The 15,644-nt window shown below is 38.0% G+C and overlaps 1 protein-coding gene across 2 annotated transcripts in view; it reads right to left on the minus strand.

Moving 5' to 3' along the window:
• Positions 1-3,277: 3,277 nt before the first annotated feature.
• Positions 3,278-15,644, minus strand: part of LOC122291704 — a 48,246-nt gene continuing 35,879 nt past the window's right edge. For both annotated transcript variants that reach the window (XM_043099592.1, XM_043099591.1), the window contains exons 12-14: positions 8,502-8,563; positions 5,330-5,489; positions 3,278-3,824 (exon numbers count right to left, since the gene is read on the minus strand). In XM_043099592.1, the coding sequence (XP_042955526.1) occupies positions 3,651-3,824; positions 5,330-5,489; positions 8,502-8,563 (396 nt within the window). In that variant the 3' untranslated portion in view covers positions 3,278-3,650. The remainder of the gene's footprint in view (positions 3,825-5,329; positions 5,490-8,501; positions 8,564-15,644) is intronic.

Here is a 15,644-nt window from a genome sequence, read left to right on the forward strand (position 1 = left end):
TGTTAAGCTTCCTAATTATCTCTTGTATCTCAATACCTAATTATTAATTTCTACTTTAATTTTCATGCAAATTTATATCGTATAAGAGATTATTTTCAAATCATTCTCAACTATACTTCCACTAGGATAAGTAATCTACCAAGTTAGTCACATGCTAAAACAATTTCTTCTTATATCGAAGAAATTCATTTGATCCAATCATAATCATCGACTATTTATACTCAGGCTACTAAATCTTCTATTTTATCACATTCTAAAACTATGAAGATTAATTCATAAATTAAACTAGCAAATACTAGTGATAAAATAAGCTCATAATATGATATGTAAATGTTTTTCAATATTTATATATATAATATATTATTTATATAGAAGTTATATAAGTTAGTTATGTAATTTTCTGTAATCTATCACCTTTAACCATGTAACATGTAAAATAATATATGCTATGATCAATTGACTAATATATCATACGAAAAATCATATGTTAATATATGTTATTATATGTAGATATATACTCTACTTAAGTACTAAGTCAGTAACAATTAACATCATAAATATAATTATAATTAATTATTTTTTAATGAGTTAGTTACATAATCCACATTAAAAAACTCACTAAATTTTGATTTTAAAAATTTAATTAATTTTTTGTATTAGTTTATCTACCAAAAAAAGAAAAAAGGAAAACAATTTCTAGCTCATTTGGACCGAATTGGACCGACTAGACCAATAGCTAACAGTTTGGTCTGAAAAAAGGATGGACCGAAATTTTCAGTCCATGACCCAAGATTGAACCAAACTAAACCAGACTAGACCGATTACACCCCTAAAAACAACCCAATTTGCCATCATCTTGAGTTTATCATCTAGGCAACAATATGATATGATAATATTGAGTTGCGAGTGAAGTTTTTGAAAAATTGAGTAGCGAATTTTTTATACAAGTGCATAATCAAAATTTGTTTCATTTCAACCAAGCTGAATTGGCAAGCTAGCATTGCGAATCATCCTTGCTGACTTAGCATTTGCATGGATTGCATGTTAACATTGACTTAAGTGACTGTCATTTAAGTGTTTGCATTCATTTTAATTAAGATCCTATTTGGATAATGAAAGTATTTTATCTCATCTCATTTTATTATTACAATTTTTTCAAATTTTTATACAAAATATAATAAATAATTTATTTTTTTCAAATCCGAAAACAATAATAATATTAAAAAATAATATTATAATAATATTTTATTTAACTTTCATCTTTAATCTCAATTTATCTTATTTTAACTCATTATCCAAACGACACCTAAGTGTTTAGGTGGCATATTGTCGTGTTTTAAATTTTGCTTTGAAACTTCTCTAAGTAATTATTTAGTGCGTTGGAAGTTTTCTTTAATCTATTGTAGGTTTTAATTAGCCAAAAACATGTACCAGCTTCAATATATGATCAATGAAAGGGGCAAAAATGGCAAACAATTAATTCTGAAAATAAAAGGAACTCTGAAGTGTTCATTGAATTAAGAGATTTCTCCTTCAATTAAGCTTGTTGCTTGGCTGTGTTAAGTGAAATTCACAATTTGTAGAGTAATTTATTGGGTGATATTCCTTGATTATTTCTTCTTTTACATTTCATGCATTCTTCACCAATCTAGCATGCATCAGTTTTTCATTCGAAGGTGTTCCAGTGGTACTACCACAGCTAGCCCTTTCTTTCCCATGCGCCATCTCCATCTCAAATTACCAAAGTTTACCTCTAAATTGAGCTCGGATTTTCTCATTCAAAGGGTTTCCCATCATACCATCAATGCCCCCAGCTTCATGCGCATATGCCTGAACCCCATGCCAAGCAAGAGTCGATCTTATTTTTACCCATATGAACCATGATGGCCCCTTCGTGCTTGTGCCCCATCCTCATGCAAAAGACAATTTAAGTGCACTCAAAGAGGTTTTGAATCTTGATAGTACCACCAAGGCTCCATACGTATATTATATGCTGCATACCCATGCCGAATGAAGAAGTTTGTCCTATTTTTGCATGTGAGTAAAGTTTGTCGGCTTGTCGTCAAATTGTGCATCAAGTTTTTCGCTCAAAGGTGTACCAATCGTACCATCATGGCCCCTTCATGCATGATATGCTGTATCCCAAGCAAAAGTAATCATTCTATTTTGCACATAAGAACGAGCAATGTGAGTACCAGGGCTAGCTACTGCTTGCATAGGCTCCATTGTCATGCCAAGCGGAGTCGGTCAGTGTTTAGCTCGAAGGTGTTTCCGATAGTTTAACGATGTCCTCCTTCTCTATGGATACGCCCATCTCAATGCATGCAGAATTGGTCCAATTCATTTTTCGCAATATATATATAAAATAAATATTGGGTTGTGAAAGAAATGGGTCAAATTATCATTATTGACAAATAGCGTGAAAGGTCTTAACGCATGAGTGCATGCAGGCGCACGCTAAAACACTGCACACGCTAAAAGAGTATGTGAGGCAGCACCATGCATTAAGCAGGTTGAAATATTTCTAAAATTCATGAGTGGCGTGAGTAGACATAGAAAAACGAGTTCAGTGAAAAAACCCATAGGAATATAAGTTCTGAAAAGTCTTTTTCGAAAAAAGAAATGAAGACATACTGAGGACCACATGAGAAAATGGTTTTCTCATAGTAAGTCCCAATTTTTTCTTTAAAAAAGAATATATAAAACTTACGTACTTAAAATTTTATCTAGCATTAATCATGCTAATATTGAAGATAGATACAAGACGTGAGAATGTGTACCTCTAAGTTTTTGTAGGTGACAAATCCGATAACTAGGTCCATTTGGATGTTAAACTAATTTGAGATAAAATAAATTCTTTATAAATAGCAGTGAATTGAGATGATGAAGTGAGTTTTGCGAAACCCTCCTAAGATGAGCTCAGATATATTTAGATGTTAAAATGAGTTAAGATATATTTATAAAAAGTTGAAAAAAAAATGTGAGTTCTATGTATAAAAAGATGTTGAGTTGAAAAAAATTATGGGTCTCACGTGTAAAGAAATTTTGAGCTGAGTTAAATTTAATAATTTGAAAGTTAGAGGTTTAGATGTTAAACTCAACTTAAAATTAGATAATCTCAATTCAATCCAACTTTCCAATATGGCCTTAATTTAACTTATCTGTGACCTAAAATCGATTGTTGGAAATACAAAAGAGATTGTTGGAGAGTTTATTTGTTAGTGTACTGGACATGAACCAGTATTTCTAAGTGTAAATTGTTATTGAAATTAGTACATATAAAAAAGCATTGGATAAATTTATTATCTAAAGCTCACGATCAACTTATAAAACCCAAATCATGATACAATGCCCAACATAATTTAGTTAGTGTAGTACGTTTACATACAATGATGGTTTGGGAGTCTAGCGAGTGGCTCTTCCTCCCCAAAAAATCAGTGAAATCTTTAGCATAATCACTAGAACATGTAAGAATCATATACGGTAGATGTTGAATGGCACTACGGAGGCTTGAAGGATTGCTAAGACAGTTCCCCCACACCAGTTGGACGCGTCTACCCTCATCTTTCGAGAGATCACTCCTTCAAGAATGCACACCCTCCGATAATAACGAACTCAAAAGGACCAGCACTTTGCCACAAATAGATCCCCTATCTACTGCTCATCACAACTGGCATGTGATTGCAATCATCCGAGTAATACCCGTTATAATTAAGATATGCCCAAAAACAGGAGAGCCCAAACTCCCCATGTTTAGGTGACTTCAGATAACAAAGATGCAACTCATTGAGATTTTTGTTGAATGTTTGCTTTATGGCATGTACCTGCAAACAGAAGGTCAAATGACTGTTTCTTAACAAAAGCTCAAAAAACACTTGACAGAAGACCAAAGTCATTTCAATATTATGCATATTTTCCAAATTCATGATGAATAATGAATCCAATGGCATGAAGATGCATTGGTTCATTGTGGTAAGGATTGAGATGAGTATATGCCGTTAGCATGAATGCACAAAGAAATGCATCAAACATGTGTTTAGCTACTCCAGGGAGCAAGAGCTCTCTAAATTCAGCATCAAACATGTGTTTTAACTATTTTTCCTTTGTTTTTATCGATTTTTTAGTGTTTTCTTGGGGAACTTGGAGAATAAATCTGCACCAGGACACCATCGAAAAGCATCCTTGTGCCCACCAGGGAGATTACCAACAACCTGCCCCATTGGGCCTCCTAGTCAGATGCCTTTTTTGACCTGTGCATGTGCTACCCACGCACTGTCAAGTTCCTCCACACTTAGTGGCCTTTTGTGTCCTGCTTTTCCATGAACAACGAACGTCATGCTCCTTTTTCCAGCAACTTGATTCTGGTGGTCTACAACATATACTTCAATTGGGATCTTCCAGAGTGCAATTCACAATAATCCCACACTGGATTGTGTAAAAAGAAAAAACCCAAGCGGTGGCATCTTCTTGGCTCCATGCCAAGAAACAAGAGGGCGACATATCTTGGTCATTTCCTATTTGTTTGGTTCATATTTCTTGCTCTGTATTAACTTGTTTGGGGTGTTTGTTGGGATTTCTCTCACCCATCATCTGTACCATCTTTTAGCTTAATGTCATAATTTATCTTGTCCAAAAAAAAAAAAAAAATACATCCAACAAGCACTTATGAAACTTTGTTTCTACAAGCATATATTAGTCGAAATGGGATAAGACATGTCATACAAACATGACTTAACAACTAGCAGGGTTTCCCTGCCAATCACGAGTTCTGGGTAATATGGCAAGTGCTAGTGCACCACCAAAATGGATGGAACTCCATTGTCCACATGAATGAAGGAAATTATTCCCCTTCATTTATGAACTCTTAGCATTTTCAAAGCACTCATAGCTGGATATTTAATACCGGAAAGACTAAAGGATTCCAATATGCTAAGTGGTTAATTCCTTATCATTTCGTCATTTAAGTAAGCTTAGTGGTATTAGCACATACGAATACCACTAATGCACTAGCGGTACTGCAAAATTTATCAACAGAAGATGGGTAGATCAAACACTTGGGCATGCTTTGGAATATCAAAGACAAAAACATGATTTTTCATATCTACACTTTCAAAAGAATCCAACAATGTTTAATGATGAACATAAAAGGTCATGAGATGTGAAATATTCGACATTTTGATTTAAGCAGACATATCAGAACATAACCAGCATAAATAACAACGGCAAAATGCTTATTTGAGTGAGAGAGAGAGAAAGGTTACATGGTGATTAAGACAGATTGCAGTTCATGTTGTGTGTGCAATATTTTCAACAAAGATGTGAGGATCACCTGGGATATATTGATTCTAGAAAATGTACCCAACAAATCTTCTTGATCCATCCCAACATCACATATGCCTCCTGTAAGACAAGACCGGAAATCCAGTGCACACTGCAAAATGTTTTCAATTATGCTGGCTACAGGCCGTGTTTTGTCAGAGAGGAAACATCTGCAAAGATTATTCACATCATTACATGACATTCAAGGACACTTCAATTGTCCAGTTCCCAAACATAAAATAAAAACCAAGCAGTAGAAACAAAAAATAAGATTCATTTGGTAACTGGTTATAAAGCAAAAACATAATTGTCAGACTGAAGCGGAAGACTTCACCCATGCAGACAGCACTGTCGAGCTAGATATCCAACCTAGGGAGACACATAGGCAAGAAATAAAGATAGTAGTGGCATGAAGATGTTTCATAAAACTTCAGCACCCTCAAGCTCAGCACATCCAAAATATCTTATTCTTAAATTGCAAAGGACTTTGAGCTGTTTTGAGCAAACATCTTTGCGGGAGACAATGCTGGATTTTCTAGGCATGGGGGCCAGGTTCCCATACCGGCCCACCTTACCCCCTCCCATGCACAAAGGTGGGGGGCTGGTGCAGAGCTAGGCTTCGGCCCTGCCCGGGTTCCACCCGCCCTCTCGGCCCATATATATATATCATATATATTAAAAATAAATAAATTTTATAATGAAATGATGTCGTTTCGTTTTAGGGTAAATTCTCCCCCCCTCGCATCTCAAACCCCATTTTTTTTTTTTGTTCTTCTTTCTCTCATTTCCTTTGTTTTTCTTTCTTGATTTCTCCTTTCTCTCCTCTCTTCTTTCTCCTTTCCCTCCTCTCTCCTTTCTCTCCTCTCTTCTCTCTCCTTTCTCTTATCCTCCCTATTCTCTTCTTCTTATTCTCCTCCTCCTCTTGGCCCAGCTTCTCTCTCCGTTGTTGTGGGTCATAGCCAAGCCGCAATCTACAACGGTAAGACCATGGCTTGGCTGTGGGTTTCTATGACCCAAGACTGTGGTCACTGCTGTGGATCTTTAAGTTAAAGACCCATGAAGAGTCTTATGGCCCACGGCCATGGCCACGCCCATGGGGTTGTGCACAGATTTGAAGATCTGTTCAATTTGTGCAATTTTCCTAACATATATGTGATTTTGTTGGATTTTTTTTTTTTGGTAAAAATTGTGGTCGGACGGGTTGGCTGGACAGGGGTGGCATCAATCTGCATGGTCGACAAGTGGATGTGGACAATCACCCGCCTAGGCGTGGACGGGGTGTGGGGGTCGATTTAGTCACCCTTGCTCAGACAAGGATGGGGTGCGGGATGGGTGGCTACCTGCCCTATACAGGGGGTAGCACCCACATGATTTTTTTTCTTAAAGATGTGCTCAAAGCCAGTGTGGATGCCAACAAGTAGATTGGTGTTATTTAGCCTCCATTAGGGCTTCAGGGGAGCTTTGCTCATGTGGGACAAAATGGCGGTGTCTGTACTTTGGGAGTACCTAATAATAGGATGGGAATACCATGTGTTTGTACTTTGGGAGTAAATAATAATTACTCCTCTCCTTTGCTTTTTGTGGTTGTTAAAGTGACGCTCAGCAAAATGTTATCTGCATTGGTGATTTTTCTATTAGAATCTTCTATAGGCCTAGGAACTCTGGTGTCATACTCATCAGATCTCTTTTATGCATACACTTTTCCTTGTTTGTTTGTTCTGGTTGGTAATGTTACCAACGTGGATAGTGTGGCTGATATTTTGGTGTGCAAGGTGTCCTATTTACAAATGAAGTACCTTGGCATCCATTAAGGGGTCAATTTCAGGTCAAGACAACTTTGGATGGTGTTATTGAGAATATTTAGCATTCATTGATGGCTGGAAGATGAGTATCCAATGATGGAATGATCACTTAGATCAAGAACACCCTCTTCTTTGTCTATGGATGGCATGTCTCCTTTTTAGCTTCCTTCTAGTATGGTAACCGCCTAGAGAAGTCGGAACGAGACTTCCTTTGGAGAGGGTTAGGTGAAGAGGTTCAATTTTATCTAGTAAGATGGGCCAATATATGTTCTTTAATCTCTTAGAGTGGGTTGGGAGTTTGGAACCAACTCTAAACAGCCAATTTAAGTTCTTTGATGGAATGATCATCACTTTGATCAAGAACACTTTGGTGGACCATAATCCCTTGGACTTTGGAGAACTGTGTTTGTAGCTTGGACAACCTCTATAGGGAAGACTATCATCATGGATAATCCAAGGAAAAGACATGTCGTTTTGATTGACTGATACTCCATGTGTAAAGGAGTGAAAAATCCATTAATCATCTTCTACTCCATAGTGAGAATGTGAATGCTTTGTGGAGTGACTTTTCCAGTCAGATTGCTTTGCCCTTGGTCATGCCCAGAAGAACAGTGAACCCCATTTTTACCCTCAGAAAGGGTTAGATGGCAGCTTACAATTGCAGCAACGTGAAAGATGGTTCTTACTTACCTAATGTAGTGTATTTGGAGGAAAAATAATAACATAAATTTTGAGGACAATGAATGCATGTTGGATGAGCTCAGTATTTCTCTTCCATACTTTGGACAGCTTCAATAGACTTTCGTGTCTCTTTTGTACACATCCCATGTAGTTTGGCAATGCCTTCCACTCTTTTTATTTAAGTTAATTACTTATTAGAGAAAATATATGTGGAGAGTTCTGATGAAGATCAAAATCATGTTGACGCTGTATTTCAAAGATCTAAAGGCAAAAAAATGATCTAATGGTTAACAAGAGATCCCTCATCCTGGTCCCTAAATAGATCAAGAATTTTTCTGTGCCTATTGAACAAGGCACACTACATAAATATAAGAAAAAATACTTTAGCCACAAAGGGATTACACAAAAGTAAACTCACAAACTGATGTAGCTTGGTATGGCATATCAGATTATAAAGTTACTTTTATTATAAAGTAGATCTAATAGATTCTATGAAGCCATGTCAGTTTGTGGGTTTATTTTGTGTAATCTCTTTGTGTTTGTAGCAGTTCTCTAAATATAAATATCATTTTTTTAAATCATGGGGGTGGAGGTCAACAAGAGATCCAAGTTGGTTCTATTAACAACCATTTTCGAAACACTGTTGCCATTAATGTTCAAATAATGACATCTTTAAAAGACATAAAAATCTGAACTTACATGTGTAAACAATCCATTAGATAAGCCATATGCAAGGACTCAAGATCCAACATATCTTCGACCTACATAAATGACAAGCAAATTCCAAATTAAAGGCACTACAAGAATTAAATAAATATATTGATATGTACCTATGAAAATGACAAAGAAAAAAGGTACTATAAAATGAAAATAATACAAGGACCATAGATGTCGATCAAATACGCACAAACAAAGAGACTGAGGAATAAAGAAAGCCCAAGAGGTGGAGTTACTATACTACATCATGACTTACACATTGATCACTGAAGCAGATAATGAATAAGGAGATAATATCTGGACAACTCTTAGAATGAAAAGAAGCAAAGGGGGGGGTTTAAAATCTTAAATGCAACCCATAACGTGGCCCGAATACTGCGTTTAACTCACTGAAGCCCAGTCATTAAGATGACAGCATAGAACAACTTAAATGGACAGGATTCCAACAAATTGAAGACCGGAATATTAGATTGATCCATATCTTAGAGAGGAAACACCTGAGACAAGTAGCCAAACAGGGTTCCTCCCTATCAACTCTGGCGAAGTAACTTCATTTTCAATGTTCAGAAATTACCAACAACCACTGCAAGTATATTTAGAGAAAAAAACCAATAAATTATTAAATCCTGAGACATTCTCTTTCACCCTTGTAGTCGATAATCAAGAGAGAGAGAGAATACTGTCTTCTGTTTTTATTAATGAATATTCAACTATACATATACAGGTAGTGACCATTATACCCTCACACTATACATTTAATTACAATTATGTATTCCAACACTCCCCCTCAAGCTGGGGCATATATATCATATAAACCTAACTTGGAACAAATAAACTTTAGCCGACTATGACAAAGTGGTTTGGTAAACACATCTGCAAGTTGATCAGCAGACTTCACAAAGGGTGTAGAAATGTCACCACTGAATATCTTATCTCGAATGAAATGATAATCAATCTCAATGTGTTTAGTCCTCTCATGGAATACAGGATTAGACGCAATATGTACTGCAGCTTGATTATCACAAAATAACTGAAGGGGGATAGGAGCTGGAAACCCAATCTCATGAAGAAAGTGTTGCAACCATGTTAGCTCACTAGCAGTGTGAGCCATTGCTCTGTATTCGGCCTCTGCACTAGATCGAGCTACTACTGTTTGCTTCTTACTCTTCCATGTAACCAAATTACCTCCTACAAAGGTACAATATCCAGTAGTCGATCTTCTATCTGAAGGAGATCCTGCCCAATCAGCATCTGAAAAAGCTTCAATTCTAAGATGCCCATTTGGTCTACATAACAACCCAAGGCCAGGAGCTCGCTTAAGATACCGAAGAATATGGATTACAGCATCCCAATGTGAGACCCTAGGCGTTTGTATAAATTGGCTCAGTACACTTACTGCATAAGAAATATCAGGTCTAGTGATAGTCAGATAATTTAATTTTCCAACAAGTCTTTGATACCAACCTGGATCTCCAAACAACTCACCTTCCTCTTTCAAGAGTTTACGATTTGGATCCATAGGAGTGTCAATAGACCGTGCACCCAACATGCCAGTTCCTTCCAAAAGATCAAGCACATATTTTCTCTGAGATAGGTTGATACCCTTTTTAGATCTACTAACTTCGATTCCAAGAAAGTATCTAAATTTACCCAAGTCTTTTGTCTGAAACTGATCATGTAAAAATTGTTTCAGCCTAGCGATTCCAGTTGAATCACTCCCAGTAATTACAATATCATCTACATATACAATCAATAAGATATGACCTGCATCACTATGCAGATGAAATACCGAGTGGTCTGTTTGGCATCTATGAAGACCAAATGCCAATACACTATCAGAGAACCTCCCAAACCATGCTCGAGGAGATTGTTTCAAACCATATAATGCCTTTTTTAACTTGCAAACTGTACCTCGACACTCCCCCTGAGCAACAAAATCAGGTGGTTGCTCCATATACACTTCCTCATTTAAGTCACCATGTAGGAATGCATTTTTAACATCCAACTGAAATAAGGACCAATACAAATTAGCAGCAAGAGAGATCAATATCCGAACAGATGAAATTTTGGCAACGGGAGAAAAAGTCTCGTCGTAATCAATGCCATAAATTTGAGTGTAACCCTTAGCTACCAAGCGAGCTTTCAGACGTTCCACAGCGCCAGTAGGATGGAATTTGACTGTGTATACCCATCTACAGTCAACAGATTATTTTCCCGGCGGCAGAGGAACAAGATCCCATGTCCCATCATGGTATCAGAGCAGTGAGTGGTCGGTTGTGGTTGTACAACGGAGTTAGTGGTGTTTTTCCGGAAGGTGCTGGTGGTTGTCGTTGGTTGTTGGTGGTGCTGTAAAGTTTTGGCTGAAGTTTCGGTCGGCAGCTCCTTCCGAAGTGCTTTTCGGGTGACATAAGGGGTTATCTCCGGTAATGGACACCGGAATCGAGGTCACCGGCGTCCTCTGTCCACTCCGGTGAGTTTTCGTCTCCATCGACTGCCGGAAGGACTGTGTATCGCTGGCCGGAGGAAGAGTCCAGGTATGTTTGGCTGCAAGTTTTTGGCAATTCTTAGTGTGTTCTGCTATCCTATCTGTGGTTGTGCATGCCCCCAATCTGGAATAAGAACCTATTCCTATCTGGAATAGCACTTGTTTGGCATCAGGGTTAGGAATAACTTATTCCGGGTTAGGAATAACTTATTCCGGGTTTTCTGATTAATTCTTGAATCCGATACGCCCGAATCCGATACCGGCCGATATAGGCTGAAATAGGGCCGAAACAGGCCTGATACAGGCCGGTTCCGGCGAAACAGAATCGGTTCAGACCGATACAGGCCGAAACAGACCGAAACAGGGCCGATACAGGCCGGTTCAGGTCCTAAAATTGGCTGTTCTGACCGGTATAGACTGCTTTTGACCCGTACAGATCCGAGATTTGGGTTGTTAAGCTGGGTTCTATTTTTCCAGCGTGTATTTGTTCGTTTTTGATCCATATTCTCATATTTTTCTCCATGGAAGCTAAGTTTGAGTCATTATCTATTATACCAAACGTTAACATGCCTATGACTACGGTGAAATTGAATGGAAAGAACTACATACTATGGTTAAAATCTGTTGAAATGTTTTTGAAAAGTAAGGGTCTTCGTCGTACCTGATACCATGTAGTCGATAAACAAGAGAGACAGAGAATACTGTGTTCTGTTTTTATTAATGAATATTCAACTATACATATACAAGTAGTGACCATTATACCCTCACACTATACATTTAATTACAATTATGTATTCCAACAACCCTCAACACAGGATATATTGGAGCCACCAAAAACAAATCAAAGGCCACCATGATTTGATTGCAAACAATCGCAAAACACCGACCAACCACAGCCAACACACCATATTTGAACTTTTTCATGATTTGATAACGTCAGTGATGAAGAGAGCAATACACCACATCACTTCATACACTTCCAAACGACATTCATATGCGAAAATCTAAGAACCCAAGACAACGACTACAACTACCCAAAAAATAAGAAATAACGAAGAAAAAAATGAAAACAAACAAAAAATGAAAATATATTTATATATATATATATATATAAAGGAAATCTGAAGAAATCAACCTACCAAAAACAAGGGAATGCTCCAATTCCAGGTTTGACTCAACGCTACTCATGATTCAAGAAAGAAAATATGTGAAAAGCGGAGTTGGTATTCTATACAGCCATTAGTCTTTCTTATGCATGAAAATTGTTACAAAAACATAAGAGAAAAATGACAACGGATGACAGCTGGTGGGACATCCCACAAGGGCACCTCACCTACAGGTCCTAGAGACTCCTTTCTGTACAGAATATATATCATTGAACCCTAACATAGCATTCCAATAGAAATTAACCCAACTAACAATAGATTTGATGCTACAATTTTGTTTTTTTAGGTATCATATGTCCCAGAACATCTAACAGCTTTCAAGAAGTCATACAACAATATATGCCTCACACACACCCCAACTCTAACATCACTTCACAGTTAGGCCAACCTACCATTAAATTAGAAGAACCCTGACCTCAATGTTTAGATAAAACATGAAAATAGTCACTGATCTAGAGACATAAACAATTGGGTTTGCAAGGAAAAGTAGATCTCTTGCTCTAAATGCTTGAGTTCTCTTTTTTTGGATAAGTAAAAGACATTTTATTGATACTAAAATGGGGATAGCCCATGTACACAAGAAGTATACAAGAGAATGCACCTAATTAAGAACTAGAAATAAATACAAGGAAGACATGGAAATTGGGACAATTAAAATCTATAGGCATGGCCCACATAAATAATGTCCTAAAGAAGAAACTTTTGAGCTCTTTCAAAGAGCGCTACCGATCCTCAAAGTTCCGATCATTCCTTTCCCTCAAAATGCACCACAATAAGTAAATAGGTACCATCTTCCACACAGCTGCACTCTGGGGGATTCCCTTAGACCTCTTCAACTGGCTAGAAGGTCAACCACCTTCCTAGGCATAACTCACGTTAATCCAACTCTGCTGAAGAAATCATTCACTAAGGCCCTGACAAACTCACAATGGAGGAATAAGTGATCCACTGTATCACCACTATTTGTGCACATACAGCACCAATCAATTATGATAATCCCACATTTTTGTAAGTTGTACATGGTTAGGATCTTCCCTAATAATGCAGCCCAAACAAAAATGCCACCTTAAGGGGCACATTGCTTCTCCAGATACTCTTCCAAGGGAAGTAATTTTCATCCTGAGTAGTAAGAGCCTCATAGAATAAGTGTACGAAGAATTTTCCTTTGCTAGGAGTCCAAACAACCTTGTCTATCTCTTAATTGCTGACTTCAATGAAGTACAACAAATTGAAAAAAAATCTACAAATACACCGAACTCCCAATCATGGGTCTCCCTAATAAAGCTGACATTCATTTTTGTGAGCCAGAAGATTTTTCCCTTAATTCAGCCATCCACATCTCTTGCTTCCATGCAATTCCAAAAACTGTAGGATAATCATCCTTGACAGCCCTGTCCCCCGCCCATATATCATGCCACAAACTTATCCTGATAGCCATCCCCCACCACCAATTTGGTATGGCCAGAGAAAGACCCACAACCTCTCCAGATATTTTTTCATAACCCAACTCCGTATGCCCGCCAAAACTTTATCTGAACACCATCCCCCCTTAGGGATGTAACCTGGCGTGAAAAAGAAGGGAGCCAATCACGTAGATAAAGCTCTGGGGCTACAACCTGATGTGAAAAAGTCAGGTCCCGAACAAAACTGGCTGTAAAAGGAATCAAATCTGAATCAAACTGATGACAATAGATATAGGCAGATGGTTCAAGATGAGATCAAGTCTGGTTGTCAGGCTGGACTCACGCACTTTCTAGTAGTCTACTTGCTTTTCTATAGCACCTTCACCATGCATTATAACTCCAAAGTCCTTTCTTCATCATCAATTTCTGCACAGAGAATTATATCATTTTTTTTTAATAGTTAATAAGAATTTTATTACCAAGAACAGGTACAGCCCAAGTGCACAGGAGGTATACAAAGGAAATACCTACTACACACTAGAAAGCAGGAAACTACAACAGAAACAGATTCAGTACATTATCATCATTCCTTCCAAAGATCCTAGCCCACAAACTCAAAGTAGGAAAGAAGAAATAACGAAGATCTTCAAAAGAACGCTCTTCATCTTCAAAACATCTTCCATTCCTTTCCAGCCGTATACACCAATTAAACACAAAGGAATCATTCTCCCTCTGGCAGCAACACTTTTCCTTGCCTCAAAACCACGCCAACATGCAAGGAGATCCACAACTTCCTTAGGCATCACCCAATATAACCCTGTCCGACCAAGAACCTCATTCCACAAAGACTTTGCCACCTCGCAATGTAAAAAAAGATGATTTGCAGATTTGCCATCCTTCTTGCACATGACACACCAATCAGCTATACACCAACCACGTTTTCTAAGGTTATCCATGGTCAATACTTTCCCAAGAGCAACCACCCAACTAAAGAACGCCACCTTAGAAGGCACTTTCACCCTCCATATGCTTTTCCAGGGGAAAACACAGCCAGCATGACAATCAAGCACCTTATAAAAAGTGTTGGAATACATAGTTGTAATTAAATGTATAATATGAGGGTATAATGGTCACTACTCTAGGTATATGTATAGTTGGATATTCATTAATAAAATTACAACACAGAATTCTCTCTCTCTCGTTTATCGACTACATGGTATCAGAGCAGTGAGTTGTCAGTTGTGGTTGTGCGACGGAGTTAGTGGTGTTTTCCGGCGGGTGCTGGTGGTTGTCGTTGGTTGTTGGTGGTGCTGTGAAGTTTTGGCTGGCAGCTCCTTTCGAAGTGCTTTTCCGGTGACATAAGGAGTTATCTCCGGTAATGGACACCGGAATCGAGGTCGCCGGCATCCTCTGTCCACTCTGGTGAGTTTTCGTCTCCATCGGCTGCCGGAAGGATGGTGTATCGCCGGCCGGAGGAAGAGTCCAGGTGTGTTTGGCTGCAAGTTTTTGGCTATTCCTGGTGTGTTCTGTTATTCTATCCGTGGTTGTGCATGCCCCCAATCTGGAATAAGAACCTATTCTTATCTGGAATAACACTTGTTTGACATCAGGTATACTGTAATCCTGCTTTCCTTATTCCGGGTTAGGAATAACTTATTCGCATTTTTGATTTATTCTTGAATCCGATACGCCCGAATTCGGTACTGGCCGATACAGGCCGAAACAAGGCTGATACAGGCCGGTTCAGACGAAACAGAATCGGTTCAGACCGATACAGGGCCGAAACAGACCGAAAAAGGGCCGATACAGGCCGGTTCAGGCCCTAAAATTGGCTGTTCTGACCGGTATAGACTGTTTTTGACCCGTACAGATCCGAGATTTGGGTTGTTAAGCTGGTTTCTATTTTTCCAGCGTGTATTTGTTTGTTTTTTATCCATATCCTCATATTTTTCTCCATGGAAGCTAAGTTTGAGTCATTATCTATTGCACCAAACATTAACATGCTTATGACTACGGTGAAATTGAATGGAAAGAACTACATACTATGGTCAAAATCTGTTGAAATGTTCTT

The sequence above is a fragment of the Carya illinoinensis genome, chromosome 13 (genome assembly GCF_018687715.1).
Source record: "Carya illinoinensis cultivar Pawnee chromosome 13, C.illinoinensisPawnee_v1, whole genome shotgun sequence".
Classification (NCBI taxonomy): Eukaryota; Viridiplantae; Streptophyta; class Magnoliopsida; order Fagales; family Juglandaceae; genus Carya; species Carya illinoinensis.